This window comes from Mus caroli, unplaced genomic scaffold (assembly GCF_978045245.1).
Source record: "Mus caroli unplaced genomic scaffold, Mus_caroli_1 scaffold_7, whole genome shotgun sequence".
Classification (NCBI taxonomy): Eukaryota; Metazoa; Chordata; class Mammalia; order Rodentia; family Muridae; genus Mus; species Mus caroli.
Genome location: NW_028227262.1, coordinates 78347280 through 78359463, shown reverse-complemented (window position 1 = coordinate 78359463; position 12184 = coordinate 78347280). Strand labels below are relative to the sequence as shown.

The window sequence follows — 12184 nt, the reverse complement described above, 5'->3', positions numbered from 1 at the left end:
TCAGCACATGCACCGATTTTCCCTCCTTCCTTCCCTTCGAGATGAGGACGGGACTATGAAACAATACCCCTTAGCATAAGGAACATCTTTCCCAGTTTTTGTTTTTTTTTTGTTTTTTTTTTTTTTTTTTGTGCTTTCTCTGTGAGCATTGGCATGGAATTCCTTCATACGTTGAAACAGCGGGTATTCTCGCACGTCTACTGGTAAAATGGCATCATGGGGCCCCACCTATTCAAGATGGGGACCTTGACTCTCTGGTGATGGTCACAGAGACAGCCAGGGAGTAGAAGGTAGCCTTTGCCCACTTCTGGAGCAGGCTGCCGCTCTGTTTCCATGAGGCACGGGAAGTCGGCCCTCTGGTGAAGCCAGTAGGGGTCGTGCTGGGCCAGGTACAGCGCCAGGGATGCTGGGTAAGCATAATGGCAGGTGGTGGTAAACCTGCCGTCATCCTTCCTAGCAGTTACCCGTTCTTGTGGCGGGAAGAAGCCAGGGACTCCCAAGTCTAGGGCAGTCATGTAGGGTCTTTTGAAAGCAGGATAGCCATCCTCCAGCTTGGGGTTAGGGTTGGGCTTGGGCTGGTAAAACTCTTTGCTCTGGAGCTGAGCGTCAAGCTTGGCCTGCTGGAGAAACAAAGAGAAGACTGAAAAGGTCGCTGAGGCAGGGTCCCTCAACGCATTCAGGACAAAATCCACGCTACTGTTAAGAATGTTAAGTTCAGGGCTGGAGAGATGACTTGAAGATCGAGAGCACTGGCTGCTTCTACAGGGGACCCAACACCCAAAACATTTTTATTTTGTTTGTGCGTGTGCTGGGAGAGGATGGTCCTGTGCACATCTGTACATGTGGATGCCAGGGATCAACTTCATACATTATTAAGGAACCATTCACCTTATCTTTGGAGACAGAGGCTCTCATTGGTGCCCATCAGGCTAGACTGCATAGCCAATAAGTTCCAGGGGTCTGCCTGTCTGTCTCCCTAGCACCGGAATGATGAGACATGCTACTGTGCCTGTGGGTTTTAGGGATCAAACTCAGGTCCTCATGCTTGTGTATGCAATGACTTTATTAAATGAATTATCTCCTCAGATCAAGTGATTCTATTTTGAGAGAGAGAGAGAGAGAGAAGAAGAAGAAGAAGAAGAAGAAGAAGAAGAAGAAGAAGAAGAAGAAGAAGAAGAAGAAGAAGAGAAGAGGAGGAGGAGGAAGAGGAAGAGGAGGAGGAGGAAGAGGAAGAGGAGGAGGAGGGGAGGAGGGAGAGGAGGAAGAGGAGGAGGAGGAGGGCTCAGTATGGGCATATAGCCAATAGACAGAGTGCTTGCCAAGTTCTGAGTTTAATCCCCAGCACCACATAAACTGGGCCTGCTGCACAAGCCTATCTTCCCAGTACTCAAGAAGTGGAAGCAGGAGTATCTGAAATTTAAGTTCAAGGACATTCTTGGCTATATAGCAAGCTTAAGGCTGGACCACGTGAGCCCTTATCTTTAAACAACAACAAAATTAATAGAATTCTACAAACACATGGGAATCATTAAGCTAACCTTCAGAATATGGGAGTAAGAGAAGGAACACACATGCAGTGCCATAGCCAGTTAATAATGGGTACATTAGTGTTGGTTTTATCAGTGTGACTTAAAGTTTTCTTACACTTAATTATTTGTTGTGCATGAATGTGTATATACCATGTTACATGTGGAGATACACACAGACTTAACATGACACATGTGGAAATCAGAAAACAACTATGGGAGTTAATTTACTCTCTTTATCATGTGTGTCATGGTGACAACCACTCTACCTGCTGAGCCATCTCAATGACCCGTATTAGTATTATTTAAATTTTAAGTGTACATGACTTACAATTTTAAATGTGCTGTATATTTTGGCATATCACAAGCATGCATGTACACACACAAACACTCACATGCGTGCATGTGCACACACATACACAAACATGCAAAACCTTTAAAGCCACAATATCTGAATTAAAACAAAAATCATGGGGCTAGGGAGATGGTTCAGTGGTTAAGATCATTCACTGTACTTGCCAAGGACTGAGGTTCAGTCACCAGCAATTGCATGGTGGCTCACAACCATCTGTAACTCAAGTTCCAGTGGATTCCACACCTTCTTGTGACTTCTGTGGGCCTGCATGTATATAGTACACAAACATACATGCAGGCAAAACACACATAAAATAAAATAGTCTAAAATAAAGATGGTTCCAGGGAATCGTTGCATGGATAACAGGCCTATAAGTGTTCTTCCTGTTAATGTACAGGCAATCCCACTGGTTTGCTCTTAGGGATGCAACAGCTTACATCACCTGCTGCCATCACCTAACACTGCCTCCAGGTGCACCAGAAGTATGCTACAGATAATAGCACCCCCTGCCACCCCAGTTCGCTCTTCTCGATCTCACGATCTCACTCTCTCTCTCTCTCTCTCTCTCTCTCTCTCTCTCTCTCTGTGTGTGTGTGTGTGTGTGTGTGTGCTCTCTCTCTCTCTCTCTCTCTCTCTCTCTCTCTCTCTCTCTCTCTGTGTGTTCCCTCTCTTCATTCTCTGTGTGTACCACCTCTCTGCCTCATCTCTCTTGCTCTCATGGTTTTCTCTCTCTTCCCTGTCTATCTGTCTATCTACATGCCCATTTGTCTGTCTCTATCCTTTCTCTGGGCTGTCACTCCTCTCCCCTCCCCAGTAAACAGCTTTTACACCAGATCTGCTGCATGGAGTAATTCCTAAGGGTACACCTTGGCATGGGCCTGCCAAAGGTACCCCCACTCACTGCATTATTCTCCATAACACCTACCTCTTGTGGCGTGACTCTAGAATATTTGTACTTCCCAAAGGGCTTATAGTCCACCATGTATGAGCTTTGGTATATATCTAGGTCCACGTGGTTCTAGAAGACAAGTGAGAAAAAAATACAAGAGCCTGTTCCTGTCATTGTTCCAGTTGCAGCTGCTGCGGGACTTCTTATGACACCAGGACTTTGCTTGTAGGACCTGGCTTCTGTCCCTTACCACCCTCCCCGATTCTTCTGTGCCCCATTTACCCTCCCACCATCACAGGAGCCTGGCACATGTGCCTACTGCCTGATGAAAACAAAACTTCTCCTTGCCAACCAAAAAACTCCAATGCATCTTCTAAGACCCCTGTCGAATGTCACTTTCCCCAATCAGTCTCCTACCTCTTTATGCCCCAGCTTTCAGGAATGAAGACCTTCTCCCTTTCCCCTCTGCTTCAGTAATACACTTTGCATATGTTCTTCCAAGAGACCACAGTTCCATTCCCAGAACCCACATAAGGCAGCTTGGAATTACCTGTAGTTCTAGGGAGATCTAACCTCTAGCCTCTGACCTCTAAGGGCACACACACACACACACCCTTAAAATAGTAAATCTTTACAAAGGAATTCAATTAAGTAGCTGTGTGTAGTGGTGCACAAGGTGGACACTGGCTCCTAGTCAGACCTGGTGGTTCTCCTTTTTATTCCCAGTACTTGGGGAACAGAGGCAGGTAGATCTGGTCTACATAGTGAGTTTCAGGACAACTAGGTCTATGGAGAGATACCTTGTCCAAAATGATACTGACTCCAAAGGACAAATGAACAAAAATCATCAAAGAAGAAGCAAGCTGGGAAGGAAAGATGATGGCTCAGCAGTTAAGAGCCCTCGTTACTCTTGTAGAGGACCTGGGTTCAGTTCTTAGCACATATAGAGGCTCACAGCTATCCATAACTCCATTTTAAGGGTATCCAATGCCCTCATCTGGCTTCCGTGAGCACCAGGCATACATACACACATGCGTACAGGCAAAACACTCACACACACACACACACACACACACACACACACACACACTAAAAATAAGCCAATCTCAAAAAAAAAAAGCAAAAAAAAAATAATTTAGCCAGGTATGGTGGTTTATACCTTTAATTCCAGTACTGAGGAGACAGAGTCAGGAAGATCTGCTGAGACCAGTCTGGTCTACATAGCAAGACATTGTTGGAGATTGGTTCTAATGCTTTGATCCATATGGGAATCTGTGTGTCCAAATGCTAAAGGTCCTTGTCCCCAGTTGGTTTTTGATAGATTACTAAAGATGACAGTGGCCAATGATTGGGCAAAGGGAGACAAGGTGGGACCTTAGAGTTTTGCAAGCTAGGACACAGGGAGGAGGTGAAGGAAAATTGTGATGAAGGGAAGGGTACGGATACAGATGGACATAGGAGCTTCAGGAGATAAGCCAACCAGCCATGTGAGATTTAGGGTAAGTGGCCATTGGCCACTTCCCCGATTGGGCTAGGGTAGCAGGCAGAGGATTAGAAGTTCCCAGCCACTGAGCTAGATGGCATATAAAAATAAGCTAATGTGTGTGTATCTTTCATTTGAGGACCCAAACAAAGATTCCCTGGGTGGGTGGCTGGAAGAGTGACCCACTGGGAGCAAAATGTGGTGTAGCAAAAAATTACTGCTACAAGACATAGCAAGTTCCAGGCCATTCAGGGCTGCACAGTGAGACTCTGTCTCAAAAAACTAAAAATCTAAACAAAAACAAAAACAAAAAACTTTAAAAAACAAAAGCAGCCACTGTAACAACAAACTTAATGAAGTAGACTTGTTTTAGCTTTGTCTCAGAAGTCCAGTGCCAATGCTTTGTACACTACACCATGGGTGCCTAATAAATTCATAATGAATAAATAAATCCCCGGCTCAGTGAAAACTTACCTAACACTGATACCTAGGGGGGACAGAAACCTACATCACTCACCTTTTGGGGTCTCACCACACGTGCCATGGCCAAGGACCTGGAAAGACATGTCAGTTAGCCCTGCTCTGCCTCCAGCAGGGGCAAAATCCCACTGTTTGCACAGTTATGCAAAGCAAGCAGGGCAGTTCTGGTCCCCTTAGTCCATGCCCTCTCCGCCTTCCCTAAGACTCTACCTTACATATTCCCTGGGGCCAGTGGAGGCACTGGGATGTGTGTGGGGTCCTAAGACAAAGGGTCTAGAACAGAACTCAAAATATCAGATCCATTTCTTCAAAAGCTACATCAAATAGCAAAGCAAGTGTAACAACCAAGGAACAGAAGCCATGACATTACAGCATCCACCAATCCCTGTGGTGTAAATCCCCAGCACAGCCATTTCAAGCTTGCTGATGCTGAGCTGCAGAGATGTGCATACAGTGGGATCTTCTCAGCCAGTGGGAATCAGGGCTCACACTGTCTAGAGGAGGCAGGCCCAGATCTGGAGCTCCAACAGTTCAGAACAGGATGTCCAAGATAAAGAACGTTGTGCCACATTCTCAAATAAGGTTAAACATGAAGAGCCAATCCTGTCTCTCATGATCAACCCTGAAATCTTCAGGGAAACCATGTTGTGGGTATCTGTCTGTCTGTCTGTCTGTCTCCCCTACCCTCCTTTCCTCTCTGATAGGTTTTCATACAGCCCAGGCGGGTTTCAAAGCTGCTAAGTAGCTGAGAATTACCTCAAACTTCTGATTTTCCTATCTCAACCTCCTGAGTGCTAAGATTAGAAACGTGTACCACACAGCTTTAGTCTCAGCCCATATGAGGCAGAGGCTCTCTGCAAGTTCAATGCTGGCCTGGTCTACATAGTGAGTTCTAGGCTAGCCAGGTCTACATAGAGAGACCTTGTCTCAAAGACAAAAACAAATGTAACCAAAATGTAAGCTTGCACCACCATGTCTGGGTTATGCTGAGCTAGGGATTTAATTCAGAGCCTCATATACTAGGCAAGCATCCCACCAACTAAGCCATATCCCCAGCAATCGCTCCCTCATTTCATTCCCAGGACTACTCTGTCTGGAGGTCCATGCTGGTCAGCTGGCTGTGGTACCGGCCAGACCTCAACTGATATCCCATGTTTCCTCTTCTGAATACAGACAGGATTTCACTTTAGTTCCAAACCTACCTTTTCTTTTGGCAAGACACGATGTTCCTGCCCTTTCAACCCCAGGTGTCCCAGCTATATGGAGAGTCCTGTTGGCACTGCCTTGATGACTTATCACCCCCTGAGACCAGCCCTGACCTACACAATTGAAACTGCTTTGTTCATCTTGTCTGGTCATTGTGATGTTGGTAGCTAGTCAGCTCTCCTCATGTCAGTTGCCCTATCCCTGTCTTACCCCTCCGGGAGTCAGGACATCTGGACCAACTGGATCAAAATAAACCTGGCTGACTATATGACACCAGAGGGGAGATGCTTTCAACACTCTACACATCAGGCTTTTGCCAGGAGAGGCATTTGGTTGATGACGTCAGATTAGGTTTAACCAAACCCATGCCCTGGCAGGTTTCCATCATCTTAGAACCTGGCTCAACCTATTTGTCAAAAGCTTTTTCTCTTTTACTTGTATTAGCAAAGCTATTTAAAAACAAACAAACAAAAAACCCAAAGCAGAAAATAGCAAGTGTTGTTGAGAATCTCATACACTGTTGGGGATAGTATCTTCAAAGATAAGCACAGGGGCACACAAGATGCTTGCCCCTAAATGGTCCTACCTGTGTTTGAACCTGGGATTTACATGGTGGAAGGAGAGAGCCAGCTCTTGAAAGTTGCCCTCTGACCTCCACATGAAAATACAGATATAAATAATTGTTTTGAAAACACATGGAAAAGAGCCATGTGGTCTGGAAAATGCACTTATAGTCCTATAGTATGAGGAATTAAAAGCAGAGGCGCAGAGGTACTGGGTGCTACTGTGCATAGCAGCAGAATTCACGGTGCCTAATTGGCCAGTAGTCGCTGAAGGGGTCACCCAAATGGTCCAAGCATACGGAATGAATGGCGTGTCACTCAGTGCCACCAAGGAACAAAGTTCTGACCCGTGCTACAGAGGGAATGAAACTTGAAAACACGCTGAGCTCAAAAACTAGTCACAAAAAGACAAACGAGATTGCCAAATGCAGAGGCAGAGTGAGAAATGATTGGTTTTTATTTGGCACAGGAGAGCAGCCTGCACGAGTAACTGGGTACTGTTCATGAAGCCTGGGCAGGTTACTTCATTCCAGAGAGTCCTTCACTGCGGACTGAAATCCTGTGTTCTTCAGTCTTTCTTACCACAGACAAAAACACAAATGATCACACTCTACTAAATTTAGCAATGCAATACAGCACGCCCCTCATGTATATGTGGTATATATTTGTGTGCGTGCACGAGCATGCTTATATGCATGTGGAAGCCAGAGGTCAGCACCACTCCCCACCATAGCTTTGGAGACAGGATCTCTCACTGAATGTAATTTGGGTAGGCCAGTTAGCCAGTGAGCTGGAGGGATCTGCCTCTCTGCATCCACAGCATTGAGAGCACAGATGTGTTCCGCCGTGCCCAGGCTTTTTTTTATGTCCGAGTTGGGGATCTGAACTCAGGCCCTCATGCTAGTGTGGTAATCACTGTATCCCCTAACTGAGTTCCCCCAACCCCCTTGGTTTCTTTTTCAAGTTTTTGAACAAGGTTTCTCTTGGTAGCCTTGGCTGTCATGGAACTCACTCTGTAGACCAGGCTGGTCTCCAACTCACAGAAATCCACCTGCCCCTGCCTCCCAAGTGCTGGGATTAAAGGGCTGTAGTACAACTGTCCAGGATTATATGCCTCTCAAGAACAAAAGTATGAAACATGTTTTTTCCCATAATGCTTATTATCATATACTTTATTGACATGCAAATGTGTGTTTTCTACATTCGCATTTGCAAGGGATGGAAAATACTCCAGGAAGCAAAATTTGTCTCGTTCATTTTGTATCGCTTTCCCTGCATTGTGCAAGCTGATCCTCACTTCAAGGGTCTTTCCATCTCAGCTTCCAGAAACTCCATCCTGGGTGTGTACGTGTGGCCCATTGTGTAGTGTAGGGTAAGACATATGAAGTAAACATGTAGTAACCAAAAGGACTGTAGAAACGTGGTTGTGCTAAATTAAACAACACTTGAAAGGTTGAAAACATAATGGAAACTTAAAAGGTTGAAGAGTGGCCTTTGTGGACAGGCTCCAATGACCCAGATAGCAGGAACAACCAAGGATCTCAAGAACATCATTTGTTCTTCAGTCTCGTCCCTTCCCCTTTCCCCCAGGGAGAATAGTCACCTCCAAATTGATAAAAACACTTGCCCAAGCACACTCACGGATTTGGCTGTGACAAGCAAAAGAAGTTCTCTGCGTTTAACTACTTGACTCCCGACTCTAGTAAGTTGTAGGAGCTGCAGAATGCCCCCAACGCTTTTCTTAGTGTGAATCCCACTTCAACCCCTGTACCTCAGAGGGAGAGTCAGGTCCCCAAATTTCTGTTTATGCAAATTCAGCCTGTTAATATCATTAGGTCAGGAGGAAATTCTTCCAACTCAGAAGCCCTAGTTCCTCCAGGCTTCTATTAAAGGGATTACAATCCACTTCCTCCCTAGAAGGGCTAATGCGCCACGGGAAGCCTCCAGGCCAGAGATTAAAGCATTTATGCCTTTAATTAGGAACAGTCTTTCCCCAAGCGCCCGAAACACAAACAACCAGGCCACATTACAAAGCACAATGCCCTCTCCTAGATCCTGGAGGGCGTGGTACCAAACAGGCATTTCCCAAAGTAGGGCCTTGTCCCCAGGCTCTCCGCACAAATTAAGCCCCCTTCACTTCAAGAACAAACAACCAGGTAAGGCAGATACAGGGCACAGCAGGGCAAGAGGAAGAGGTCTGGTTAAGATCCAGGTGGGATTGCCATGTCTTTAGGATGCGCTATCTAGTGAGGATGCTGCACTCTCTCACAGCAGTGGATCGTTAGCTTTCAAGGACACTGCTGTGCAAGTGACAGAGCATCTGTGCACATGCGATGCTGTTTGCACAGGGAGCACACAGGCTCTGTCCTTTCCCAGTCCTGATGCAGCCCTGAGGGTCCCCGAAGGTCTGGGTTTCTCCAGGAGCAGCCGAGTGGCCTGGGTTTCAGTTGCCTGGGATTCATGATTATTGGCCTGCTATCTGCCTTCTCCTTTCTTTGTCGCCAACCCTAGAGTAATCTACACTGAAGCCACTCTAGCAACTCGGGATTCTTAGGACTGAAACGGGAAACCGCGTCGTTAATGTCGCCCCCTGCTGTTCATATAGGAGAAAGCAGTGGTCCAGAGTTTTTCCAGGTGCTTGGACAACGCAAGGCAGGTGGGGGCTCATTGTGTAGGAGAAAATACTGTCAAGAGTCCCTGCAATTATTAAAGAGGCCTAAGAACTTGAGGCCTCTCACTTCGTTGCTCAATAAAATATCTAGCAGGTACATCCCAAAGGAGCCCTGAACTGCTGAGCAACACACCCTAGATACAGTTCCCCTTTTACGTGGACAGAACTATGACAAAAGTGTCATCTATAAGTTAGGCACCATGCATTGTTAGAGACAGCACAATTAAATAGAAATGTGAGAATAATTGACTATAATAAAGTTTATTTAAGGCTCACAAACGGAGCCAAGCGTGGCTAGTACATGCCTTTTATCCCTGGCATTGAAGAGGCACACAGAGAGAAGCAGGTCTCTGTGACATAGTGAGTCCAGGACAGCCAGGGCTATGTAGAGAGACTCTGTCTCGATAGATAGATCGATCGATCGATAGATAGATAGATAGATAGATAGATAGATAGATAGATAGATGATAGATAGATGATAGATACAGACAGACAGATAGGTAGATAGCAAGATAGCTCAGCCAGTTAAGGCCAAGCCACCTCACTGGCCTCAAAACTCTGTTATGGGAACTTTCTTCCATACAGTCCAGGATGGTGACACTGGCTTTTTGTCCTAGCACAAAAAGAGGAGGTGGAAGCAGGAGGAATTTAAGTTCATCTTTAGTTATATAGTGAGTTAGAAACCACCTTGGTCTATGTGAGACACTGTGGCAAAACAGAAACAAAAACTCAAGAGATCTGACAGCCTTTTCTCTTTTTTGCTCTGTGTGGACCCTTAAGTGGATTGGACGGTGCTACCCCCACTGGGAAGTAATGTAGTCTCACTGTAGTCTGAAATGCTACTCTATCTGGTACATGTTCAGAGACAACCTCCCAAATGATGTATTACCAGCTAGCTGGGCGTCATCCCTCAGCCTCGTTAGATGGGATTTACCATAGATGGCTAGTTCAGGGTCACTTGACAACTACAGTTGAGCTACGTATTTTCTTCTTGAGAATAACCTCACAGAATATGTGTATCAGAACCACATCTGGTAAGGTAGGCCTACTAGAGGCTGAGGTAGGAGGAGCATAGGTTCAAGGACAGTTTGGGCCACATAATGAGGACAAGTCTGTCTTAAAAGAAAAAGCAAAGATAACAAGAAAAGAGTGCTGGCGGTATAATTCAGTGGTAGAGTTCTTGCTTAGCGTGCATGAGGCCTTCAATTCAATATTCAGTATTGCAAAGTAATAAAGCTACTCCATCCCTAGTACGCCTCAACATAGAGAGAACATGATCATTAATTTATTTTATTTATTTATTTTTTTAGCTCTGGCTATCTTGGAACTCACTCTGTAGACCAGACTGGCCTCGAACTCAGAAATCTGCCTGCCTCTGCCTCCCAAGTGCTGGGATTAAAGGCGTGTGCCACCACCACCCGGCTGATCCTTAATTTTTTTTTAAAGATAAATTTATTTTATTTTATGTGCATGAGTATTTGCCTGCATGCTTATATATGTGCACCATGTGCATGCCTAGTGCCATGGATTCCCTGCAACTGGAGTTACAGATAGCTGTGAGCTGCCACATGGATGCTGGGAATTGAACCCGGGTCCTCTAGAGGAGCAGTTGGTGCTCTTAACCACTGGGCCATTTCTAAAGCCTTCGAGCATTAAAAGTTTTTAACGATGCATTTATTTTATTTTATGTGTATGAGCATCTTGCCTGCGTGTACATATGTGTATTGCATCATGTGCCTGGTACCTGAAGAATCCAGAAAAGGGTGTGAGGTTCCCCTTTAACTAGTGTTAAAGATGGTTTTGAGCCACCAAGTGGGGTGCTGTGACTCAAGCCTGGGTCCTTTGCAAGTGTAACTAACACTCTAACCACTGAGCCATCTCCCTAACCCAACACGGACGTTGTTTAAGAAAGACACACAAGTGAACCAACTATCTTCCTAGTCTACTATCGGAGACTGCTGTGTCTTTAGGTTTAACTTATTTCTCCTGCCTAACAGTTACGTTATTAAGATATCCAGTTACAGGGCCAGTGAGATCTCTGGCCAAGGCTTGCTGCCAAGCCTGACAACCGGAGTTTGATACCCAGAACTCCTATGATAGGAGAACTGACTTGTGAAAGTTGTTCTCTGACCACACATGTGAATGAATACTCAACAACACACACACACACATCAATATATGAAACAATATTCTACTTAATAAAATAAAAAATTTAAAACTTATCCAATCATAGAAGCTAGGTATGGTAGTGCATGCTTGCAACACCAGCACTTGGGAGGTAGAGGCAGGAGGATCAGGAGTTCAATGACATTCTCAGCTATAAAGTGAGTTCCAGGTCAGCTATCTGAGCTAGATGAAATTTATTTATTTATTTTAAAAAAAAGGATCCAATCTGAGTTACACCTGCTTCCTGATGTATAGTTTCCTGTACTGAAATGAATTGAAATGAAGAATTGCATGTTGCTTCTTCATACAATATTATTAGGTGTCTTGACTGACATAACCTTTGAAGGTGATTGGCGATATCTGCTCAAAAGGCCAAGGCTCTAGTCTTTGATCTAGCACTTGCCTCTCTATATGTCGTCTTACAGCAACAATTGATCCCCTATGCCAAGAGAGGCGTGATATGGTTCATTATGACTCAAAATCACAAAAATCTGTATGTACCTAAATCTACTTTTACAGAAACTAACACTAATTTAGATGCATGCAAATTATAAAACATTAGTGATATTTAAAGAAAATAAAATAATTCATCAGAGAAGGATTGCTATGGAAAGATGCCCAGGACCATGAGAAGAAGAAAAAACATTTCGTGAAGATAGTAAAATATAATCTTTATATCCTTGAGGATAAATAGATAAGGTCTTCCTGCCTAAAATCTTGGAAACGAGGGCTGGAGAGATGGCTCAGTGGTTAAGAGCACTGACTGCTCTTCTGGAGGTCATAAGTTCAAATCCTAGCAACCATATGGTGGCTCACAACCATCCGTAATAAGAAACAATAAACAA

The 12184-nt window shown here is 44.8% G+C and overlaps 1 protein-coding gene across 1 annotated transcript; it reads right to left on the bottom strand.

Moving 5' to 3' along the window:
• On the bottom strand, positions 1-6021 carry Spmip9 (sperm microtubule inner protein 9). The gene is made up of 4 exons (XM_021165649.2): positions 5936-6021; positions 4771-4807; positions 2807-2899; positions 1-620 (listed from the first exon to the last, which is right to left on the bottom strand). Exons 2-4 carry the CDS (start codon positions 4795-4797, stop codon positions 198-200), a joined length of 543 nt encoding a protein of 180 aa, XP_021021308.1. The 5' UTR covers positions 4798-4807; positions 5936-6021; the 3' UTR covers positions 1-197.
• Between the last annotated feature and the right edge of the window lie 6163 nt (positions 6022-12184).

What these genes read in the sequence shown, in the direction of transcription:
- Spmip9 (XM_021165649.2), bottom strand. Translation starts at nt 4,797, where the DNA reads ATGGCACGTGTGGTGAGACCCCAAAAG. An exon ending in GTGTGGTGAGACCCCAAAAG is followed by an intron (nt 2,900 to 4,770) that starts GTGAGTGATGTA and finishes CTTGTCTTCTAG; the next exon opens with AACCACGTGGACCTAGATAT. An exon ending in CTAGAGTCACGCCACAAGAG is followed by an intron (nt 621 to 2,806) that starts GTAGGTGTTATG and finishes TTGTTTCTCCAG; the next exon opens with CAGGCCAAGCTTGACGCTCA.